The 16628-nt window shown below is 30.8% G+C and overlaps 1 protein-coding gene across 2 annotated transcripts in view; it reads left to right on the forward strand.

Annotated features, from left to right (window-relative positions):
* LOC129807530 (uncharacterized) overlaps positions 1-16628 on the forward strand; it is a 26860-nt gene continuing 10232 nt past the window's right edge. For both annotated transcript variants that reach the window (XM_055856866.1, XM_055856867.1), the window contains exons 1-2: positions 1-549; positions 15849-16315. In XM_055856866.1, coding sequence (XP_055712841.1) covers positions 15857-16315 — 459 coding nt within the window. In that variant the 5' untranslated portion in view covers positions 1-549; positions 15849-15856. The remainder of the gene's footprint in view (positions 550-15848; positions 16316-16628) is intronic.

Raw genomic sequence — 16628 nt, forward strand, 5'->3', positions numbered from 1 at the left:
TGTCTCGAACTTAAGCCCCACCATATCGCATTTGGATAATCTTGCGGGGCAAAAGACTTCTTCATCGCAGACCGAGCCTCAAGTCGCGATTTTATTGTACATAAACGAGTCTTTCTAGTTTGGCGCTTGTTATTCAGCAAAAAAGCCACACCGTCAGTGTCTCAGCAAGAGTGGCTCTGGATTCTACTTGTGCTACACTGGCCTGAGCATCTCAGCATTTGTAGCTTGGAAATTGTAGAAAGTGGTCGAGTGTTGAGAGAAGTGCAGTGTGATTACAATCATTTGAACTATTTTGCGCTTCAAATTATTATAATGTGCCAATTTCATACGGGATATTGAAAAAGAACTTTTAGTTCGCAATTTTTTTTTTCGTGCGATATTGAAGAATTGTGTATTGTGAAATTAAGCATTTTAATTTGTGCAAATAATTCGAGACCTTACTCTCCATATGTGTTGTGAATGAGGAAAGTTACTAAAGCGCCTGGATTTGCATCATAAAGTCATTAGATACGCAATCAATTGGATATACCTTATTGCAAAAATTGAAAGGTACGTAATTTCAAAATTATTTGAATTTTATACGTGTAATACAAAACTTAAACTAAGAATTTATAGAGTCTTAGCCAAAATTTATTTTTTTAACATTTCAAATCTTAAAAAAAAAATAAAGAGAAAACATAATCAAAAAATTTAGTCAGTGCTAAGTAAGATATTTGCATCTTGACTTATTAGTAGAATATATTTGTAAGAAGAATAAAATAAAATGTCTTTGTTTCGTTCATCATCAGCGCTCTCTGGTCTGTCTGAAGTGCAAGCGTGCAAAAGAACACGGTAAAAATTTAGTCATTGAACTGTGGTGTCGCTCTTAGCAAGACGCACACACATTTTCAAAGTCCTATATTCATTTTTGCTATTGAATCTACATAAGCTCAAGCAATATTCAACTACACAAGATATCACCATCGACAGACGTCTTTGATCATGATATTCAAACGTGTTCTGTGTTGCAAAAATCTTTCCTGTGTGCTAAGTATCAACCCTACTTTCTTTAATAACTATTACTAACACAAATTTTTTAGAAACTCTTGCTTAGAAATACAGCAGATCCAGCAGATACATTATTGTGCGAAATAATGAAAAATCACTAAAATTTATATATTAGTTATAATATGAAAATGGTCTAGAAAATAGTACTCTAAAGTTGTTTAATAGGTATGTTGAACGTTTGACCTTGAAAAGGCGTGAAAAATTAGTTAATTTAAAGCCATTGTCATATTATATTTAATTAAAATATATGAACGTTGGGTACTTATAATATAGCAATTTGGCATTGTTTCTTAATTAGAATTTTGAAATTCTTTTAGTATTTTAAATGTATAAAAGAGAAAGATCACGAAGAAGTATCTTTGAGTATAAGACTTGTTCTTCTTCGTGATGCTATTTCTGCTATTTTTCTCTTTGTCCACCTGGAACAGCGAGATCATCTCAAAATTTCAATTTTAAAAAGGGTAGCAAAGCGTCCTCATGCTTTGCGAAATTTACAAAATCGTGAGTTAAAAAGTACTTTAACATCATTTACGGTTTACCGGTTCATAACCGATTTACACTGATTTAAAATCACATGAAAGATCGCCCAATATAGCAATAAAATCGATTTTGGGATCCAAATTAATTATGGGTTCATAATCGGTTCATTCCCAGTTCAAGATCGATTGGAACCAGTTCAATTTAATCAGAAGTTCTAAGACCTTTCCAACTAGCCCATCCAAATATGATACCATTAAGTTGAGAAATATGATCTCTAGGGCCTTACTGATTTTTGATCTTGAAAACCTGTCATTGGGAATGCTTCAAATGTTTCGTATAGACTAATTGTTCGTTAGGACAACCTTTAACCCTTTAAGGACGATTGGGTTACTCGTGACCTATAGAGAAAATAATTTTTCCTGATTATATAAACTTAGTTTAGTTCTTTCTAATGTTTGTACGTAATCGTAAAGTATTGTAAGAATCTACAAATTTTTTTAACAGAATGAGACACATAATATTTCACTTTGGAAGAGTAAGCGGTGAAATTTCGGTCAAGAAGTGTCTCGTTCTTAAAGGGTCAAAAACTAAAAGAGCTGGTTTTTGAGTTTCGAGATATTGTTGGTGGGGAAGAGGAGGGATGGAGAGAAAAACAAGGGAATGATGATGAGGCAAATGCCGACTTTTGGGGAGTCTCCGAAAGGTTCCAAATCACTATCTTGAATCACTCGACCTCTAGGCGTGGTAACATTTGGACGGAGAGACATTTTCATAATTACTAAATTATTCCTTCAGTAAAAATATTTCACTATTTTTATAGTTTAAAATTTTTTGATTCACGTTTTAATTAATCATACTTAACACATATGATTCTTACTGACCATTTTTACCAAAATATTACCTAATCTTGTTCAGCCTTATAGATGTATTGTCAAAATGTTTTCCAATACAAAGACATGCTTATTTAAAATATAAGAATTACGTTAATGATTAAGTATTAATCGCATTAATTCATACGTTTTTATTTTTCAAAACCTATAAAAATCAAAGTACAATAAAGATTATTGGAATGAGTAGATATAACTTATATGAACTGCTTTATAATTCTTAATAATTCTTAAGCTGCTGTTTTTATTTGAGATTCAATTAATTTTACAACTAAATACAATAACTTAAATATTGTTAAAATTATTAAACAGTCTGTTTTCACAAGTATGAAGATTTTTAAAAATGAAACTCTTTTTTGAATTTATATATTTCTTAATCAATATTTCTTACTTGCATGAGCGTACACAAAATTATACACAAAAAGAAATTTCATTCGTTGGCTGATCTGCCCCGGTTTGCCCTATATCTGAAGAAATTATATCCTGATCATCCCAACAACGTAGTGATTGCATGAGAATTTCTAAAATATTCCAATTAGTACCATTTGAAAATCATACGAAAGATTTAAACGCAATAATCCGATAGAGACCTTCAAAAATGGCATTATGACATATTCTCTTAGAACATTAATCTATTTGCTAGTGATCTGTATCTTAGAGAGCTCAAATAAGATGGCAAAAAAAATTTACGTAAGTAATTGGCTGTTTATTCAAGAAGCATGAATGCGTCAGAATAATGCTTGAGGAAATCAAACTTCCCAATGTACAAACTGACTTGTTTCTATTGAGGGCAGTGATTCCACACGTCCAAATAAGCAAAAGACTGCCAACTGTTTCAGTGGTTCAGAGAATCACAAGTAGTATAGTATATATATGACGCTTCTTGGAGTATGTGTACATAATATTCACCATTTGCTCAGAAGCGCAGAGTTCCACCTCATTGCTGAAAGAAAACGGTGTGATGCCCGCTATAGAAGATTCATCAGTAATATTTCTGGGTTCATTTTTATTCCAACAACTTACACTCACAGTTAATCCATCGAGATCGAGACGTATACCACACATTGAATAAGTTGTAAAAAGGGGAACGTTCTTTCCGGCTAAGAAATTATTTTCCGCTGAGACAATATCCAACATAGAATTTGCAAATTTAAATTTTTGCCCAAAGCATCTTTTCATTTAATGAGATTAAAATGGTTCGAAATGACACAGTATACACGTCCCTGGTCTCTGCCCAGAAAGACATTAAGTGTATCCAACACACAATAAAACACCCATGTTTCTTCTCATACAATTGCATAATCCTACCATCAAAGTAATAATTATAAATTGTTATACAACACTAACAATAGGAAAGACATTGAACATATTTTTTGCACACTCCTCAAACACCTATTCAAGACTAGAATGAAAAACTCCCTCTAATTAACTATACTATATAGTGATTCAATAAGTATTCAATGTCCGTTCATTCCACAGTAACTTCGCATCATCGGAAGCTCGTCATAAAAGCCTTTATATTAATATCAAAAAATATATATAATTAAAATACTTACTGATTCTAAAATATCTGTGATTAGAAGGAATCACACCTAAAAATTACTTATGATTTTCGGAAAAAACAATTTCGCGATTTTTTGAGAAATGCAGCCAGATTGATTCACAACATTCAGAAATCCCAAGCTTTTTTCCTGGAATTGCGTCTTGACGTTATGGAATCTCAACTAACAACATTCTTTGTAAGTGACATCAACACCGCATTGCATTAATGCCATGTGGATTGGCAATTTTTGGAAATACCTAAGATTTAACTATTTGTCACGATATTATCACAAGAATTTGTTAAAAGAAATGTGTGAATTATGGCGTGAACAATAATATTAAACAATTGACCGAAAATAAAACAGTTCAAAAAGAAACTCAAAATGGGATCTCCATTAGTTAAAATGAGATAAAATTCATAATTTACGATCAATTTCACCAGATTATCTAATGTAGATCGTTTTATCTCTAGCTATAGCGATAAATATTTAAAAGGTAATATAAATTCACGTAATGCAAAGTGATGCATACATTATGAAGTAGAAGTTATATTAACCCTTTAAGAGCCTCAAGTGGATCCATATGATCGTAAGGTCTCTGGTTCAAAGGATTCAAATTCAAAGTTGAACTGCTTCAGAAATTGGACAGATAAGCCTTAGATAGTGAATAAACTCCAAATGAATGAAAATTCGATTTGAAACTGAATTTAGAAATAATTTTGTATCAAATTCCTGACATAAATGCAAATTTTGTGTTTAAACCATAATATATAGAATTTGGATCAAGTGAGAGAAAGATGATTTATGGGTGATAATATAGACTAGAACCTCCTCTATAATTGTACTAAAATTTGAGTGCCATCGGTGCCAAAGTTTTTTACCCCCCTTATATTTGTGATCAAGAATTGGTTATTATTATTGATCGTATCGGGATATTTGTTGGCAATTTAATCATTTTCTATTGCTGTTAAATCCCGTGTTGGAAGAATCTGCTAAGTTCATGTGTAGAGCGCCCAGGAGCGCCTTCTCCGTAGTATAGATGAATTTAAGATCAACTCGATTCTATCCTTTGTCTTGTAAAGTTAAGTTTATAGTCGTACTACTATAACTCGTCAAACATTTTTTTCTTAATCAATAAACTTATATACATATTGCTGTATTAATTTCTTTTGTAATTACTCTTTAATATTTTACGAGAAAAGTAAGTGATGCTTTCCCGCGAGATTGATAGGTGAAATCTCTATTTAATATTTCCATAGTAAGAGTTTCAAATTGGTCTCACAATGTTGACGAAATAAATATTCATTTAACATTGCAAAAGTAAGAGGTATTCTAAGTAAATTTAAACAAATTATTTCAGAAAGTGTTTTTAACTCGTATTCTGCACATGAACGTAATCTGAAATTTCACTTACTGTTTTATTCAGTAAACAAAAATTTATTCAATATTTCTCTATAGACAATGAGTTAGTTTTCGCTTAAAATCAATAAAACAAACTTTAAATTCGAAATGTTCCAACTATTAAATGAATTGCTTATAGAATGGAAATATTTTGTAATTAAAACGATTTTTTAAGAGATCCAAATTAAAATGTGTGGACTAAAACAGAAACGAAAACATGTTTACAAAAACTTCTGAAATACTTTAAAACTGGCGCTTTAGACAAACTTAAAAGTTTTTACGTGTGATTTTCATAAAGTAACATGATACCCATCACTTTTTCACATGGAATCTCTTTAAAATTTCATAATATATATTTTTTACATTTTTATTAAGAGAGATTTCATGATTATGTCTTATAATTGCTGCATGAACACTCAGGATAAATGAAAATTTAATATTACTTGTGGCTCTTTCTGATAGAGTGATTAACCCTGAAAATGTTGCAAATTGCAATAAGTTGTGATTTGGAATGTTGTATTTTTTTAATTCATTCATTTATTACATTTTTGGTAATAAGCTAGGTGTAATTTGTTGATGAGAGAATAAAAAAGGCACAGAAAACTTGAATGCTCATTGAATACTGAACAAGGTTGATACTTACATGAACAATTTGTTTTAAAGTAGCTCCAAAAAAGAAACAGATTGTGATAATGAGCTGATTATTTAGTTTAGCGATAATCGCCTGATCGACCTGATCATTGTTGATTTTATGTAAATTCACATACATTTATATAGACAATCTTTGTTAAGATTGAAAAATTGTCCAATTTCTTTTTTACAGACACATATTTGATTTTTTTTTCAATATAGCATTTTATATATATTATTATTTATATGAAATTGAATTTATAAATGGTATTACATATTAATACTTTTGCTCTTATACATAATAAAAATTACAAATAGGCATAAATAAATGACACAGGAAAACTATTAATTTGAGAAAATAATTGATTTGCTACTGTCCAGTGCATATAGTAAGTTTCACCTACGTTTTATCATTGAAGAATGTTTATACATTTAGTAATAATTGAGTATGACAGGGCGTCTTGTATATAACCTTTACCTGGTTTATTTCAAAAGCAAGTTGTAATAAATTTTTGAAACAATATATGGTATTCTCAATAGTGTACTCAAGATGACTAAGTTCAATTATATCCCATCTCACGTCAAATTTCTCAAGGCGACTGATCAATTATTTAATCGATTTTCAACACTTGATGGACAATAATTGAATAAAAAGGTGCTTGATTAAATGCCACAAAGGTATTCCTTATTGACATAATTATCTTCCGCCTTTGAACGGATGGCCGTTATACTTCTAAAGAAGACACCTACAGTAAGCAAATAAACGAGATTGAAAAAGTGTATTTCTAGGGTAGAATTCCCACTTTCTAGCTGGCGGACCAAAATCGCATGTCTCACACAATTTATTAATTAAAGCGGTGATACCAAGAGACTCTCTTTTCTGTAATTCTTTTCTGTTCTATGACTTCAAAAGATGACTAAAAACAATTATCCAGGCAAAAACAGATTATTCTGACTCGTACTATCTCCGGGATAGTCATCCTATAGATGAAGTGAGATCTGAGCAGTTCTGGAAGAATGTGGAGGAAAAAGTACAAGAAAACCTAATTTCTCTGCGATGCCCATTTTGTGGCCATTCATGCAAAAGAGAAATTCTGGGCAAGATGATAGTTACACAATGCATTACACACTAATCTCACTAGGGAAGAAGCTGAAGAAATTCGTTGAGAATGATTTCTCGAATACTTCAGGAAAATTTATCCAATAACATTGTTCAAGAAGGAGGAAAACGTTTTTAATGTATGAAATTTCATGAACCAAAAGATAGTTGTATTCTACTGTTTTCTAAAATGCTTACTGAAACACTGATAAGAATTTATATTACACTGGTAAAAATAAAAGGATCAAATTGACCCTTTTAAAAAGGATGGATCAAATTAACATGTTCTATTATGATAAATGTTCATTCAGAGTTCGAAATTTGATCCATCCTTTTCAAAAGGATCAAATTTGGATCAATTTGATCCTTTTATTTTTACCAGTGTAAGATTCTTCTACACTTTTGGCCTATATATTTTTTACTTACTATTTTTGCTCCGATTGAAAATATAGCCTATATGCTTTCATGGATACAATTTTTTATTTCAGATTGGTAAAAATGATTTGGTCTTCCCGGGTGTATATAATTTTTTTCAATTCAACTTTATGTTCATAAAGTTCATTTCATATTTCTGGATTAAACCATTTCTTTTTAGAATACAATATTTAAATACAAGCACCTGGCAAGTTGAACTTAGTTCACAGTACTCCGAGGAAAAAATGTATTTTTAAATATATTCAAATTTAACTATAGTTCTCTTGAATAACCCAGCGAGCACAGTTAGCAGAATAAAATAGGATTTTCAGCATTTTTTTGCTGAATCGGTCTGCTGGCCAATCAGCAGCTCTCGAACAAAAAGTGCTAAGCAAATACATAAAAATGGCACTGTTTAGCGCTCGCAGTGGATGATGGCAGAACTAAATACTGCCGGTAGATGGCGCCAGGAAGCATTTAGCAGCAAATTTTCTCTTTCATCTTTTTTCTTTTTCTCTCAAAATGTCAAAATGGACTTGGAATTTCCCCTGAAATTATTTATCAACTTGGGGGATATTATAATCACGATTTTTATTACTTATATTATTATAGGAATTATGCTGCGGTATGCTGCCTATAGAGAATGGTCAAATAAGAGTATTAAACATACTCCCGACCAAAAATGTTGCATTTTTTAGTGAATTGCGTCATTATTTTCCCGAGAAAAAAAAATATTTTTTTCTGAGCAAATATTCAGTCGGGGGCTATAAAATTATTCATTATTTATGAAAAATATGTTTTTTCTTTTGCAAAAAGCATATTTTCCTCAATTTTCGCAATTAAATATTGGCATCTTTCCTGGAACAGCCATTGATGTATTATGCTCACAGTCGGTCACAACTATTGTAATTGATCTTGAAACAGGATTTTTCTACTTTTTTAACTTTTTTATGGTAAATAAAGTTGCAGATGCATTTAAAAAAATCCATTTAAAAGTTGTGACTCCCCCACTTAACTCTTTCGCCTCTTTTGGGACTCTGAGTACACAAAGCAGCATATGAATACTTTGTGGAAAACAATGTTTTTTTTTTTAAATATTCAGAACTGATAAAAATCCTATTCTTGTGAATGATTACAAACTATAAGGATGTCTAAATGTAAAATATTTTTTTGTAGGACCTCAATTAATTTCTGAGCAAAGATATTTTTGATTTAAAAAAAAAAGTGAAATTGGCTTACAGTATATGCTGCGGTCCGGAAAGAGTTAATGAGTTCAATAATGCCTTTTAAAAGTACTACAAAAAATTTCTATGGATACTACAAAATAAAATATAATTGTTTTATCACAATTTAAGTTGAAAAATTTACATAAAAGCGTTTTTGTTTGTTGCGGCAAATGCGGAAAATATATATTTTTTTATGTTATAAAATGTTTTATATTTTACAAGTGAAATAAATGTATGATCCGTGCACGATGCATATGCATAATGTATATGCTGCACTTTTCTATTTATAAATTTTCGATTATAAATTTTCTAAAGCGCATTTTTACACAAAAAACTACTTTTATTATCGTGGTAAAATAACAAACCAACAATTATCGTTTTTTTAATAATGTACGTATTCTTTATTAAATGAAAAATTTATTCAATTTGATGATTCATTTTTTAAATTAAAATGATATGCATTTATATTTTTTAGAAGAGAGTTTTTAAATACCTTTAAAGTCAGGAAAATATGCTAATTTGTTGGAAATCATTTCAAATAATTTTGAGTAGACTGTGTATACCATTAAATAAAAATTATAGAGGCTCTAAATTCTATATGTTCTTGAACTTCTTGGTATTTCCATGAGGTTCCGAAATTTTTTCAATATTTCTCGAATTTAGAATTCATTAAATATCAAAATATCTTGAGAATTCCCAAGAATTTCTTGGGTTATTAATTTTCTAAAATCACAGCGGACAAGAATTCTTGGCAATGCAATTTTAATTTAGGTGTAGTATATTTTTTTATAAATGAATTCACAATATTTTTTGATAAAATTAGACAAAAAAATTAAATTTATTGTTCGGAAAAGGTTTAAGAATACATATTATTCAAAATATATTATAAATATGATTTTTTAAAATTTTTGTGAATTTTAAATTTTTTGCTTTATTTTTTAATGTCAAATGTGGTTATTGTAAGAATCATAAAATTGTAATAATGGAAAAGGTTAACCTTAGCTTCTACGCAACTCAGCAAAGACAAAAACCAAGTGCATTAAAGTCTCTCACTCGATTGGGGAAAAAGAATAACTTTGACTAATTGCCACTGCGATCGCTAGTGTAACTTCGAGGTCAGCAGAGCTCAGCTGAAAAAATATATGTTTTCAGCTGATTTGAAAAAGCTTAGCATTTGGTGCTCGCTGGGAACTTAAACCTATAATACTGTTAATCAATTTGAATTAATTTCATCACAAAAACTAAATATACAAAAAAAAGCTACAAAAATCGTCAGTTGGATTAGCAATTGTCGTAATTTCCTATCACCTAATCAGCAGTTTTGTATCGTATGTATATTTCCGTATTGTTAAAAGAACTGATGATGAGGTGATGAGAAAGTTATGACAATTGCTGATCTAACTGACGACATAGTACCGTAAAATCATACAACTTTGTGGCACTTTTTCAAGTTTTTCTTTAATATTTTCCAAATTAGTTAAGATATTTCAATGGGATTTTTGTCCAAGATAACTATACATCTTTGGAATATAACCCCGTGATTGTAAAAAATCCAGGTACACCGAGAAAAATTTGGATGGTATTTTCTACAAATCGTGTCTTTAAATTCTACTATCTCAAAAGATAGTAGAAAATACCATCCTCCATAGAAACTTTCCTTTAGAATCTACCATCTTGACATTTTAAAATTAACTATCCTATGGATAGTAAATTCTAACAGCCGGATGGTAAAATCTACTATCCTCATTTAGATTTTACCTTGACCTCTCTTAGATTCTAATATCCGGGAAGTAAATTTTACTGGCCGCATATTAGATGTTAAAATTTAACTGGAAGACAGTAAATTTTAACGGAGGATAGTAATTTGGATTGAAATTACTATCCAAGCCAGTAAAATTTGCCATTCTGCTGTTAGAATGTCATTTTGGAATATCGTGGGTGCCGATGCAACCGTTCCCGATATGCTTTGAATACATTATAGCAATTCGTGGCGCAGCTGGAAGATGCTGGACTGTCATCACAAAGGTCGCGTGTTCAAATCTCGGAGGAGTCGTCAATTTTCACGCACCAAAATGGCTTGAAATACAGAGAATATCATCCAAGAAGGGCCCCAAGCCCTCAAACAATGGCCAAAAAAAGCAATGAAAATAAGGAAAAATAAATTTTTCCGACATTCTTCATTCTAATATCCGGCTAGTAAAATTTACTATCCTGCCAGTACAATTTACCATCCGGCTAGTAAAATCTAACATCCGGGGGTATTAGAATTTACCATCCGGCTATTAGAATTTACTATCCATGCAATAGATTTTACAATTTTTGACAGTCCTATTTAATATCGCGTTTGCTGGGTGACTTTTTTACTATCCGGCCATTAGAATATTGTATGGAGGATGGTAAATTTTACCATCCACATTTTTCTCGGTGTATTATTGAACAAGGAAGAAAATTTCTTATAAATGGCACAGTTGTAAACGAAAGTTATGCAACTTTGTGCCATCCTTCTTGTTGCGAGAGAATTGGTGTCGACTTGTCCAATCCCAAAATTTTAATTTCAAATCTTCACTCTATAAGTATTCACGAATAAACAGTACATAAAAGTAGTGTTAAATTGTCAATTCTCTTTTAATTTGATTCAATTTATTATTGCTTATAAATTATTTTTTATAAGTCAAATCAACTAACGCCGAAAGACTAGTGCGATCCATCATTAGAAAGATCTCAATCTTGGCTACATAATTTAGAAATTACGAAAATCAATTTTTCGACTATACCACTTTTAATTTGTGCTATCAATAATAAAATTCTGATAACTAGAACGACTAAAAATAAACAGTCTTTGAAAGCTTATAAATAAATGCAAATTTTTTTCTTTTATGACCAATATCTCTAGACAAGAAGGTTGGAGGGGGTCAACTATTTCTTGCTTAAACGATCTGAGTCCCAACTATTTACTAAACCTTTAAATTTTAAATGATATGGATGGATGCTATAAGGGCTCAAATTATTGAGAAAACTAGTGGTACAAAGTTGTACTGCGTTTTCCCCACTTTAAGAATAATATGTCTTTATAAGAAGATGGAAAAACCTATAAAATCGCCGATTCAGCTATTTTATCCTCTATAATCAAGGAATATAACAAGACGCACGGAATAAATTAGAAACGTTTTTAAATATGTGTTCCAGAGGACACTTTTCTGCAGATATGGAAAAATGAAGAAACAGCACAGATAATAATGGAATTTTTACCAACCTTTGGTAACAAGCATATAAAAGGGAATACCCATAATCACTTTGCGTATGTTAGAGCTACCTTTCATGTCTAAAATTAGGCTGGCACAAAGTTGTACTCCTTGCAACAAAGTTGAATGATTTTACGGTATCAATGTTGCACGAAAATTTTACCAAGTGGAGACAATAAATAGAAATTTTTGATATAAATGAACAAAAAATAGATTTGACTAGAAAGGTTATACATCTTACCAAATCTAGCCGAAATTTGAGCAGTAGAAAAAATATAGGCAAGCGACATTAATTATTTTCTAAAGTAGCCAAAAAGGGAGCATGTCTCTATAAAATTTTGATTTTGCTTTTACTGAATGCTTAAGCCTAACATTTAAATTTATTTTATCATGACAGCAAACAAGAGACATTTTTTGCATATAGAATAAAAGACCTATAATTATCAATATTAAAATTAATGTACAGGTGTGTGTATATATTACTCATATTTATCACACGAGCCGCAAAAAATGTTCTTTTAATTACTTAATTTGTATTAAGATGCTCTAAAATTTATTTCTATTGACATATATTATCTCCAAGAATTTGTTCCTTCTTGAGACAATAAGTGCGTCTATATTTGTCAATTCAATTGTAAATCCCCACCTCAATTCTTGCTAAAAAAAAAAGCAAGATTCATAAAAAACAAGAACTAACAGACAATTATTGTTAGGGCATGGTCGCAGTATAACAATAATATTAATTCAAATTATTTAAACACGAATTAAACGAAAACACGTTGCGCCTTTATTTATCTCTCAACAATACCTTTTTGCAATGAGTTTTATATAGCGCGTATATTCTTCAGATCTAAAAGAGGTGAATACCTTGAGCAAACATGAAGAAATTTCATACAGAGAATCGCTTAAATTGCTGCATTCGCTTGATTATGTCGGGTGAATAATTAACACTATTAAAAAGTGTTACACAAACTCCATTTCATGTTAGAGTTTTTCACTTGAATTGTGCTTTTTTCTCCATTAATTTTTGCTTAGAGTGTTTATATAGTGAAAGAAATAGTGAAGTTGAAAATGGTTTTAACTACAGTTGCCACGATGTACACCACGTGTAAAATAATTTAAATAACTTGCGTGTAGCTCAATTAAGCGAAAAATATGAGTTATAACAGATTTATTGATGTTATGTAGTATAGTGACATCAAATATTGACTTAACGTAAATTTGATAATTTGTTCTCTTACCAATTAATGTACACATTATATAGAAACTATCAACTATTTAAAAAAAAGAAATGCGATGTAATAATCTTGGTTGTGATTTTATAATTAATCTTCCATTTTGTTGTAGAGCTCTTTTGAAATATAATAATTCTCATAAAGAATAGCGTTTAATGGAACTATTGATACAGAATAGAAAGAAAAACATCAAAGTACTTGCAATAGGACAAGATAAGACAAAACAGAAAGAAAAGACAATCACATTCTATGTTAAGATAACATTAATCACAGACTTAAATCCTAAAATTAGAACTCGTATAATCATCTGATCGTTGCTTTTTTGAGAAAATGAGCAAATGTATGTAACAAATGTATGTAATTCAAATGCGTTCTATCTCCTCATATAATTTCTATTCCGCAATTGAGCAATGATAACTGTAGTAATATCCGTAATCTCTATACATCTTTTCTTTAATTTCTCCTGAACATTTCTCTCAAAGACACACATTGTGAATCAGTTGAGTGCAGTCAGCATAAACAGAAAAGTAGCAATTATGCTGATATTGAAGATTTTCCAATGAAGAAATAAAAATGTCAAAATTGAATTGTGTTCTCAAAAGTAGCCAAAACGTCTTGAAATTGAGAATAATGTTAATATTAATATCATAAACATTTTCTTACTTTATTATAGTCAGGCACTTATTTTCACTAAATAAGGCTTTTGATTTTTTTTTAATTTCACTCTGCAAGTAGCCGATAAAAGAATATCTTATTTCAAAATGCGTTCTTACATTTTGCAAATTTTATCCGAAAATCATGTGAATATAAATTACTCCTATTTTCACGATAACAATTTTGTTTAATTTTTGATCTTAAAATTAATAAAATTGATACTTGTATTCATTATATCACGATTTTTTGTGCTATATTGAATATACTATTTGAACCTGTGAACGTCGAGGAAAAGGGGGTCAGGTGAAAGTCGGGGAAAAGGGAGCCGGCTTAGAAAATTCTAGATTCTTCCCAAAGCTTTCGGCTCAGACTCCAAGCCTTACTCATTGGTCAAATCTTGTCTTTTCTCAATTTGTCATAAAGTCAAGGATTTCACAATGCATGGAATCCAGGGCATTGCACTTAATTTGTAATTTTTAAAAAATAATAAATATTAGTTAATTTCAATTTTTCTGTGTTCTCTTTGAGATTTCTTTGTGATTCTCTTAGAGATTCTTGTGAGCACAAAGAAATCTCTAAGAGAACACACAAAAATTGAAATTAGCCAATATTTATTATTCTTTAAAAATTACAAATTAAGTGCAATGCCCTGGATTCCATGCCCTGTGAAATCCCTGACTTTATGAGAAAGCGAGAAATGACAAGATTTGACCACTGAGGGAGGCTTGGAGTCTGAGCCGAAAACTTTGGGAAGAATCTAGAATTTTCTAAGCCGGCTCCCTTTTCCCCGACGTTCACCGGTTCCAATAATAGTAGATAACCCGTCGGATAACACTTTCTATATTGAAAGTAGTTCAAAGATTATCATTTACAGTTTTGAACAAGTTTATTCGAATAGTCATATAACTTAGGCATATTTTAGAGCTTGCATTATGCTGATGTTCAGATTCTATATTATAAAAACGTTAATGATAGATAATCAACTTTGCATAGTGCTCAATATCATTTTCAGGTTACGTACTTAAAGATGGTCTGAAATTATGTATCGGGATATTCAAAGCCGTTCTGCGAAATGAGTTTGCATTAAGTATTTTCAATTAAGCCAGTCTATTGATTTAATTAAGTTTGAGAAAACAATGAAATTTAAATTAATTTTAATAATGATTTTAGTAGTATCATTTATTTAGTTGAGGATGAGTGCAATTTTCTCTGTGATGAAATATTTACAGTTCGGAAATCAAATCCATGCTTTTTTTTACTCCAAGATTCCTCTCATAACTTAACTCATTTTTCATGACGATTGCAATAAGCAATTTATAAGAATATCACCTAATAATCACAATAATTAATTACATATTTTGCAAGAGGTACATAATACAAATGTTCATATTCTCCAGCCACAAGATATGAAAAAAAAACTCGAGTATCGTAAATCGATTTCACATAGTAAAACGCCTTAGGGCTCAATTCGATGCAACAATAAATGCAAAATAGGCCAAAAAAGTGCGAAACAATTCAAATTAGAATTTCATGAGTCCCCTCCGTCCATTAATTGAATTTATGTAGAAAAAAGATATACTTTGATATCTCCGAGTAAATTGCTCAGGATTAATAAGAAAGTCACATATTAGTGAGCAGCTTTTCATTTTCGCCTTTGCATATTCAACGTATTCAGAAAGAGGTTAAATGAATAAATACAATTATTTAAAGTGACGACGAGAGTGAAATTCGTATTTTTTTTACCAGAAAGAAAAACAACACCACGAACAGTATAGACATTGATGGCATTATCCATTAATTTTCTTAACATCTTGTTTAGGTGAAAGAAGTGAAACTGTGTAAAATTCAAACACAAAGTACTCCTAAATTGTTACTTTTAAAAAAATTAAACGACTGTTCAGAGAATTTTAATTAAATCGCTTTCATTTTCAAATTCATGACTATATCACTATAGAATTTATCTGAGATATTCCTTTTTTTTGTCTTTTTTAGGTGACGCAATGGCAGGAAGTATTCGTTTAAGTGATATACAGAATTCGAATTTGGATTTTGAGAGGAAGCAGCACCTGGCCAATTGGCTCATCAAATCTAGTCCACACATGCCAAATCCCATTGCCACAATCACCACAACTGGAATCCCATCTCATCATCACACAACAGTCAAATCTCCCATTTATTTCTGGGGTCAGCCCGGTCATATGAGTCTCACATCCTCAAAATCACCCATATTTACGTCCCAAACCAACCTTCCCCTACAAATCATCACAACACAAGATGGTCAAAAGCCCAAACTCCGGAGGTTCAATTCGCACGACACCAGCGCAAACATGTTCTCAGTGGCAGACTTTGAAAATTCGAGGCTGGCAACGAAACGACAGAATCCATCGGCTGTCAAAAGCAACAGCCTCGGAGGCGATGCCTCTACAGAGGACAGTGAGAATTCAAAATTTGGAAGTGATGTAAGTATTGCCAAGTACGAACAATGATGCAAGCATTATTCCCATGGGAAGAGAATTTCTTACAATAGAGGTTTTTCAACAAAAACCATTTAATACAATGAATAGTGTTGCTAAAAAAAATTCAATATATACACAATTGAAAGCGCAAATTGAGACATTCAAAAAGAAATTCACTTATAAAACGCATAATTTATAAAAATTTCTGTGTTCCAAATATAAAAATATATTTCCATTTCATACTTAAGCAGACTAAGCAGAAATTCTTGATATTGACCAAGTGAAGAAAGAAAAAGATAACGATGACCCTATTCCA

Source organism: Phlebotomus papatasi, chromosome 3 (assembly GCF_024763615.1).
Source record: "Phlebotomus papatasi isolate M1 chromosome 3, Ppap_2.1, whole genome shotgun sequence".
NCBI classification, from domain to species: Eukaryota; Metazoa; Arthropoda; class Insecta; order Diptera; family Psychodidae; genus Phlebotomus; species Phlebotomus papatasi.